This window comes from Zingiber officinale, chromosome 8A, assembly GCF_018446385.1.
Source record: "Zingiber officinale cultivar Zhangliang chromosome 8A, Zo_v1.1, whole genome shotgun sequence".
NCBI classification, from domain to species: Eukaryota; Viridiplantae; Streptophyta; class Magnoliopsida; order Zingiberales; family Zingiberaceae; genus Zingiber; species Zingiber officinale.
The window spans coordinates 5,866,194-5,876,155 of NC_056000.1; the positions used below are offsets into that span (position 1 = coordinate 5,866,194).

Here is a 9,962-nt window from a genome sequence, read left to right on the forward strand (position 1 = left end):
CAAACTGCACAAATGGGAATTGCACCTATAACAGTAAACAACTGTAAACTATTAGGAAGTCGAAACAATAATTCTAGTAGGGATGATTTTCATGGGGTCACTAATCTCGTATTATTCCAGTCCTGACCTCAACTTCTACATGACTGATTTTAAACATGATTAGAGCAACAGAAATCTATGTGATGCATTAGAGCACATAAATGGAAAGAACACGTTGGTTACCTGGAAACTCTAAAATGGAAAGAACAACATTTGACGAAAACAGAAATCTATGTGATGCATTAGAGCATGTTGCCTAATGTATGAAATAAAGACTATCCTTTGGAACTGAACACATTGTATAACTACTTAGATGGTGTGGTCTATTCACTTTACAACCTATAGTTTTATCATTATATTCTTGATTTTTGTCTAAACATGTCAGTGTTGCTTACCAATATCACCAATGCAACAGTATCTATTATAAATTTCAATCAGAATTAAAAAAATTTGTGATAACTAAGATGTATATATACCTGAGAAAGTTGTGATGACAATAATGGTGAAAATTGAGCCTCAGTCATATTGAAACTAGCAACAGAGCTACCAATTGTTGACACAGAATTTATAGGCTAAAACAAAAAAATAAAATACAATCTTAGATAGTTATAAAATAAATTATCTTAGATTAACATAAGTAAATTAAATACCAACTTGATGAATGATCCGGTCACATTGTACGTTGCCCACGGTGGAAATATTTTGATCTACACCCTGTGTTATAAAAAAATAGAATGATTTAAGTTACAACAAATAATACCAAATAAACAAAATTTGCAAAGTTATGGAATAGAAACCATTACAATTGTTGAAGTTTGATTTGTTTTCCTCGCTACTTTTCTTTTCCTTGAAATCTTCTCCAACCCACCTTTCAACCTCTTACCTAACACTGTTTTTTTTCTTCATTTTAATTCCTTTCACTCCAGTAGAGTTCCCTTCACCATAATCAAATTCCCAAGATGCTTGGCTCACATTTGATTGTTGGATATTTGATACATTACCTTGTAACTTATCATCCACTATCTTACACAAGCTCAACATAGCATCTTTAACAAACATGTAAGTGTCATCCCTTTCTGCTGCCTTGGTAACCAATTGAACATTCAACCCACACAACTCTTTGTAACGCATGTTTTGAAGTACTTTTGGATCCAAACTAACATTGTTAGTCATTGAATCATTAACTCCAAAATATCCAATTTTTGCTTTTCTTGTCCACCTTTTCAATACATAATCACTTGGGATCTTCATGATATTTTTCCACGTAAATATTTTCAGAATATGAGAACACAAAATTCGAGCAAATTCATATTTTCTACAGCTACACTCAATTTTTTCACACTTCTTATCAAGTGTAACTATATGATGGTTTTTCTTTTTGTGAGGAATAACTTTATATTTTGTAAATGTATCAACATCCTCACAAATTTCTAGATTAGAATCATGAGATAAGCACCATTCATGTTGAAAACACTTGTATACCTCAGGAGTATAAATTTCACTAGCATGCTTTAAAATCTCAATTGGAAACATTAAATAGGGAATAGTTGTATTTGATTTGAAATTAGCTTTTAATTCCTCATATCGACGATCATCAAAGAGTCTTTGGAAGTGACTGAAGAAGTCTAAAAACTTGTGTTTATAAGTGACATACTTTTTCACAATACTATTCATGCTCTCACTTCTTTGGGTTGTAGTCATATCCGCACAAAACATTTGTTGTCCATATACTAAAGCCCATTTTTCCTTGATGTTGTACATGCGCCTCAACCAATCATTGTCTTCAAGTGCATACTTGGTTAACATCATGTTCCATGCTGAAATAAAATCATCCTCTTCATCAAAATCATATATACATGAGGAAAAATCTTTAGCAAAGTCTCTAAACATAGAAAAAACTCCACTCAAATGTATGGCAACATTTTGATAAATATGTCAAATGCACAAACGATGATGTGTTTCAGGCCATCTGGAAGCTAACGCCTTTGTCATTGCTGCATCTTGATCTGTAAGAATAGTAGTTGGTTTTTTCTCACCCATAGCTCTAGTTAATGTATCAAATAACCACTCAAAAGTCAAACTGGTTTCATCATATAATAAAGCGGCGCCAAAAAGTATAGATTGTTTATGATGATTAACACCTACAAACAATGCAATTGGTCGACCTTCATTGTTCTTTCTGTAGGTTGTGTCAAAGCAAACAACATCTCCAAAATTAGCATAATCAGCTCTCATCTTAGCATCAGACCAAAAAATATTAGTAATCAAATCATCTTCATCAACTTGGATAGCATAAAAAAAATTAGGATCATCGAACTGCATTTTCTGCAGATATTCCAATACACCCCTTGTATCCCCAACTCTCATATTTATTATTCTTTTGGATCGCAAGTAGTTTTTATAATACACAGGAATAAATCCTAAATTCTCCCTCCCATCAACTTGCCTCACCATAAGATCATGAGATGCTTTTGGGGGAATTCCCACATCACTTGCCATCTCAATCTGTATCGCTGCGGAAGAAGATATATTTCTATGACTTCTATAGAGGTGTGTTTTGTTTGGACTTGAGAGATAATGATTATGCTCTTTAACAAACTGTACCACAGTAAACTTGCTCTTTTTCCGATTACAAATCTTCATCTTAGCCTCACAACCAAACCTTGTTTCATCACGACTTGCTTTGACATAAAGATCTCGTTTGTCTTTTCCTCTTTTACCTTGGGCACAACAACAAAAAACCCTATCAAGTAATTTACCCGATTCATCCTTGTGGATTCTACCTTTCCTTACACCAAATCCAACCTTTTTAGCATATGCCAAATAAAATTGATATGCATCTTCTTCTATCTCAAATTCCAATCCTATTTGTGGTATATCCAAATCTGTTTCAATATTCAAGCCTATACAATCAAACAAACAAAGCAAAATGACTAAAAAGGAAACTTTGATATAATGAATCTCAATACATTCCTAATATGATTCTTATTACCTTCATCAATAACATCAAAGTTACCTTCCTGAATATCCTCATTTCCTTCAAAATTCAAACGACGACAACTTGTAGATTCACCCTCCATGATAATTACTTTGATCCTATAAAAAAAATTTATTATGGAAAAAAAATTAACACAAAAGAAGCATATAAAAACAACAATTTTATATCAAATTACTGCATGTCCAACTTCTATTTAGTTATCAAATGCTCCAGATCCTACCAAGAATAGTAATTAACGAGAACCAAAATAGGTATCAAATGCCCATACTTATGTGCACTGAATACTGTATCTGTGCAACATTTTTGTGCACTGAGTACTGCATCTGTGCAGCATTTTCTTTGTCAAAACTTTCATGTGCATGCAACAAACACATATAGCAATATAAACATGCAACAAACACATATAGATACGTATATAGCAAGCTGATCAATTTTCTTTTTGGAGTGCCATCTGATAATAGCACAATATAAGCATGCCCAACAGTTCAAACAAATGAGGGTTACATTTTGTTTTTTTTTTAAGAGTAATCTTTAGATTGATGTATCATGTAGGAGTTTAATCAACAAAATTCAACATCAAATCTGGAACTCAACATTAAAGGAAGTGCAGCGAACGCTGAGGAACGCTCAAACTTTGTTTTTTGGTCCGGATGAATACTGCATATGTGCAGCATTTTGGTCCAGATGAATACTGCATCTGTGCAGTATTCAACAAACTCAACAAACTCAACATCTAACCTATTATAGTTCCCTAAAGGAAAGCTGACACTGAGGAAAACTCAAAAGATGTTACAACAGTTGAAATCAGGGCGGCAGAGCTTGGGTGTCGCTGGTCGCCGGGCAGGGCTGGACCTCAGAGGAGTCAGGGAACTGTAATAGGTCGCCGGAGTTGGAATAGAGCTTGGGAGTTGGGGCCGTTGGAGGCCGTCGCGGACGCCGCGCGCCGTCGAGGACGCGAGGGGTTAGGGTTGGGAAATATTTGGGCGTGAAGGTTTTCCGCCGTCGGGGATGCTGTGGTAGAGAGAGGCTTCCGTCGTCGGCGTGAGGTTAGGGCTCCTCCTCCTCTTCGTTTTTGCTGGTAAACCGATCGACTGTCACGGTCGCGGGGACGATGGAGAGGCTTGGGATTGCTGGCTATTGCGTTTCGCGTGAGTTTGTGGTCCAGCGTGAGCTCGTGCTGTGCACGTGATAACATTTTATATGGGATTTGTGGTGCAGGGATGGAGCAGGGATTTGTGGTGCAGACGATCCGAACTGCTTATATGTTGCATGTCAACCGTCGTTACCAAACGCCCTGTCCAATTTTCATAGAACAGATGATGATTTATAATATAATTATAGTTGGATTAAGATCGTAATTCCATCATAATTAATTTTAATTTTTTAATTAGTTTATCTTTTCATCCAGATTATAATTTGAATAGAAGTGAGTGACTGGAGATTGCTCGAAGGCTCAATCACGGTTTTCAATCGTCCATCCTGACCCAAACTATAATCTAGGTGGAAAAATAAATTTAAAAAGAAATCACAATCAATTACGATCAAATTATAACCGTGATCCAACTATATATGATTATACATTAAACCATCTCCTGATCCATAATAATCGCTAACTATATATGATTATACATTAAACCATCTCCTGATCCATAATAATAATCGACTAAAAGAATAACTTTTCTGGGCACCTGGGCAACGTATTATGCGAGGCCCATTACAGTTGTTGCTCGTGTTTATAAATTCTAAGTTAATAAGTAAGGTGAAATTGACAGTTCGAAACTCTGGGAAATTAACTAATAACACTCTTGATGATACTTTGCAGGGTCCGACGTGGCTATGGAGATTTTTTATTATTACAATTAAATATCGTCATAATTATTAGTTAATGGGTTAATTTAATTTAGATTTATGATTAGCTGTCAAGTCAAAAAATCTTATTTTTTCTCTGTGCAGACATTATCCAGTTCAATATGTAATTTAATTCGACTTTGTCAAGAAAAAAACGGGGAAATTATTTTTAATGGATTTTTTTAAACGTAATTAATTTTAAATCTTTTTTTTAAAACGAGTACTTTACTGATCCATTAGTTAGATTTCTCTAAGTAAAAATAAACATAAATATTTTGTCCAAGAATGAAACAAGAGTGTAATATTTTTGTGAGGGCTGCTTCCCCCCCGTCAACCCACCTCCTCCACCTCCCCCCTCTCTCTCTCTCTCCCTGCCAAAAGACGCATGTACCCCTCCACCTCCCTTTTTTTTTTTGTTTTTTTTTAATTTCATTTAATTCTCATTTTGTTTTAATTTTTTAATTAATTTTATTTAAAAATAACTCTCATACAATTATATTTTTTAATTTTATTTAATTTTACTTTTTAAATTAATTTAATTTATTATTTTTTATCAATACTTTATTTTTCAATTTTATATAAATTTATTTAGTTTTTATTTTTTTAATTAATTTAATTTATTATTTTTTATCAATACTTTATTTTTCAATTTTATATAAATTTATTTAGTTTTTATTTTTTTAATTAATTTAATTTATTATTTTTTATCAATACTTTATTTTCAATTTTATATAAATTTTATTTATTTGTATTTTTTTAAATAATTTAATTTATTATTTTTTTCATAATACTTATATTTTTTCAATTGCTTTTTTAAAATTTTAATTTTTTATTAATTTTTTAATCAATTTCTTTATCAAATTTTTTTCAATTTTATTTTTTTCAATATTTTTTTTTTTATGTTTATAATCTTTTATTTATTTTTAGTTTATATTTAAAACAAAAAAAATACTACCAATTAATAATGAACACATTCATAACTTAGGAACAAATATATTTTTTCCAAATGAAGAGTACATGTAATAATACAAAAAAAACATAAAAACATATAAAAATAGAAATCTTAATCAATATTGCCTCCAAATTCTGCTCCCGATGCATTTGGTGGTGGTGCACCTATTATTTCGTACCACAAATGAGCGCGTGTCCTGTAACGAGTGACCCATCCTTTAGCTTCATACGATGAATGTTGCCACCACCAAGTTGGAATGGGTGGTACAGGATAATGAGGATATAAGAAAACTTGTACGAAGTGATTGCCAATATGAGCAATAGCTATTTCTCGACGTTCTTGGTTTGGAACTGGAGGAGTTCTTAATGGCAAGTGAGTAAAACAACTCCCAATATTCTCACCAAATGTATGAAGTACAAGATTGTACCTTGATGCGATGACAATTCCCAAAGGCATAGCGTCCATCCAATATATTTCTGGAATAATAGATTGGTTACCAAATTTGGATCTGGATAAAGTTGATCATATAGATCCTTATTTTGTTGAATCTCTTCTATAAGTTCAAATCGTACTTGAACCCAACCTTCTTCACCATACCCAATTAGTGCAGCTATTGCCCTGAATCCACAATGACCATCAGGTTGAACATCAACAGTGTGAGAAATATAACGCTGCAGAGGCACAGGTAATTTCTCAATATAAGTATCACGGATGGGTGGAACTGGAGAGTAATCATGGGTTGTTTGAGTATTGAGAACCTTCGACCCTCTTCCACGTCTTCCTCTCCCTTGAGATGTTGCAATCGGTTGAGAGACCCTAGATCCTGAAGTGGATGCTTCTCCGAAAGAAGATATGCGGCGTCCACTTTGCTCATCTCTACCCGTAGGTCGACCTCTATGTTCTGTGTTGTATGAAGGAGCTCGCAATGTACTTTGAGATGGATCAATCATATCAAGAAACTTGTTTATCATATGCTCTCGCATATATGGATCCATCCCATCTAATATCTCAACAACGTGGGATGTCCTGTTAGGTTCTGCTCCCTCGTCATTAAACTGATGTGCGTGCATCGACAATCTCCTCCAATGAGCGTTGATACTCTGAAGCGGAATTGGAATGGAAAAGTACTGGTAATGTGCAAGATCATGCTCGCATGGCAATCCGTATACAATTTTGATAGAACAGTTGCATCTGCCGGATAGCTGGTGAGATGCTTCCTCAATACATTTTAGCTGACCAGAAATCAACTCCATTGCCTCTAATGAAATCCGACACCTTATTTGACTGAAAATGTCATCATGTAAATGTTGATGGCGTGGAATGTTCAGAGATTTTTCGAACGACTTCTTAATATCCCCAAACTGAATTCTCAACATCTTATGTATTTTTTCAAAAGATGTCTGTAGGGATGACATGATATCTCCCAAATATAACTTCAATCTCGCATGTGCAGATTCTGCCCTGTAATAAAAAAAATGCATTGTGTTTAAATACTGAAAAGAATTGAAATACTACAATAATAAACAAAATTTAAATAATAAAACTATAAAATGACTATACCTTTGATTTGAATTGCTCCCGAGGTGCATACATGTATCAACCCATGCTGAAACAAACCGCTCTTTGTAAGGGTGTAACCATGTATCCCAAAGATAATTTAGAGCACCCTCGAATCGTTGATACTCTTTGCGCATGACATCCCACTTATGCTGATAAGACCATTGTGTCGATGAATTAATGAGTGAGTGTCATGATGCATAAAAATGTTGTTACTCAAGACCAAGCATAGAGACACATTTCTTCATTACGCACTGGTTTATGTGCCAAATACAAAGGATGTGGCGTGCATTGGGAAAACATGTTTCAATTGCATTAATAAGCGACAAATCTCGATCTGAAACAAATACCAATGGTAACGATGCCTTCTTTTCAACCATCCACTTCTTTAAGGTACCTAATGCCCATGTCAGTTGCTCTGTCTTCTCATTACTAAGATATGCAAACATAAGTGAGTAAGTTCGCATTGTGGATGTGATACCCACAACCTCCAATAGTGGTATCCGATACTCATTGGTCTTGTATGTGGCATCAATGATCAACACAGATGAAAAGTTGACAGACAGCTCTAGACTTTTTGGATGAACCCAAATAATATCTGTGATTTCGTTGGTGTCTGGATTTGTACGGTATTTATGGAGGTATTCTTTCTTGATTAATTGGTCCAAGACATACTGAATAGAATTTAGGCCACCCCGTTTAGCGGATTTATTTGTGAAAATAGCATTATAAATGCTTTTGATCCCCGTAGTGTTTGATGGGTCTCTTTCCTTCAAAATACTAAGAATTTCACGAGGTGTGGTGCTGTTGGCCATGTCAAGCACAAATTCTTTTTCTTTTGGTTTTAACCTACTCGGGTACTCATGTCCATCAATATATTATGCTAATTGATGATTATGAAAACCACAAACAACCCTTAAACCCCACATCACACCATCTGGAGGTATTGGTATACCTCGCAGCTCAAATGAGCATTCACATTTTTTAGTCCCAGTATTTCTTTTTAAGGATTGCCCATCAACTAGATATCGTGGCGGTTTATACTTTCCACCTCTTTCACACATAAGATGACACTTTGGTAGCTTGCCACCTTTTAAATTAGCAGAATTTTTAATAACCACTACAATACCATTCTTCAAACCAACTGTCTTTACTCAATTTATCATATCTTCTCTACTTTTAAATATCTATATAAAAAAATATAACAAAGATGCATAAGTATGACATTATCAATCTTAATATAATTTCTCTACTTATAAAATAAATAATAAATATACATAAAACAATGATAATAACTAACCTGATCTGTGGTAAATTCGATTGTATAATCGCGATTGTTGTTGGAGATATCTTGACTAGGAACATCATTCTCAATTGACCAACTATCTGAAAATAAGCCCAAATAGTCATCCATATTTTCAGAAAGAGAGAAGGAGAAGCTGAGAGGGAGATATCAGTGAAGGGAGGTGTGAATGAAGAGTGACTAAAAATGAAGTGTGAGAGGAGGATTTAAAGGGAGATGTTTTGACACGTGTCAAAAGTTGAAGGGTGGGTAATTTAAGGGGAGGGGAGGTTCTGACATGTGTCAAGAGTTTAAGGGTGGGTAATTTAAGGGGAGGGGAGGTTCTGACATGTGTCAAGAGTTGAAGGGTGGGTAATTTAAAGGGAGGGGAGGTTCTGACATGTGTCAAGGATTGAATGATGGGTAATTTAAAGAAAGTGAGAAGTTCTGACATGTGTCAAGAGTTGGAAGTGGGGGTAATTTAAAGGGATGAGAGATTTTAACATATGTCAAGTGTTGAAAGGGGGACCATTTAAAGTTATGAGAGATTTTGACATGTGTCAAGGGTTGGAAGGGGGGTCATTTAAAGGGATAAAAGATTTTGACATGTGTCAAGGGTTAGAAGTGGGGTAATTTAAAGTTCTGACATATGTCAAGCATTGAAGAGGGGTAATTTAAAGGGAGGGGGTGTTTTGACAGGTGTCAATGGTTGAAGAATGACGAATTTAAATGGAGGGAGTGTTTTGACAGGTGTCAATGGTTGGATGATGGGTAATTTAAAGAGGGTGAGAGATTCTGACATGTGTTATATGTCAATGGTTGGAGGGAGGGATGATTTAAAGGGAGAGAAGATTATGATATGTGTTAATAGTTGGATGCGGGTAATTTAAGTGTCAAATTAGAAATGTAATTTAAAGGAAGGGAGTAATTTAAAAATTATATAAAATAAAAAAAATTAATAAATTTGATAAAAAATAATAAACAAAATTGATTAAAGAAATAAAATTAAATAAATATTTAAAAATTAAAAAATAATAAATAAAATTAATTAAAAATAAAACTAAAAAAAATAAAAAAAAATTAAAAAAATATAAGTATTAATGAAAAATAATAAACAAAATTAATTTAAAAATAAAACTAAATAAAATTAAATAAAATTAAAAATATATATAAATATTAATGAAAAATAATAAATAAAATTGATTAAAAATGTAAACTAAATAAAAATTTTAAAATATATAAACTAAATAAAAATTTTAAAATATATAAGTATGAATGAAAAAAAT

General features: G+C 33.5%; 1 protein-coding gene across 1 annotated transcript; it reads right to left on the reverse strand.

The window, feature by feature from the left end:
- Positions 1 to 1,974: 1,974 nt before the first annotated feature.
- On the reverse strand, positions 1,975 to 3,411 carry LOC122009838 (protein FAR1-RELATED SEQUENCE 5-like). The gene is made up of 4 exons (XM_042566148.1): positions 3,323 to 3,411; positions 3,032 to 3,135; positions 2,449 to 2,942; positions 1,975 to 2,274 (listed from the first exon to the last, which is right to left on the reverse strand). The coding sequence occupies exons 1-4, from the start codon at positions 3,409 to 3,411 to the stop codon at positions 1,975 to 1,977; spliced, it is 987 nt and encodes a 328-aa protein (XP_042422082.1).
- Positions 3,412 to 9,962: the final 6,551 nt, after the last annotated feature.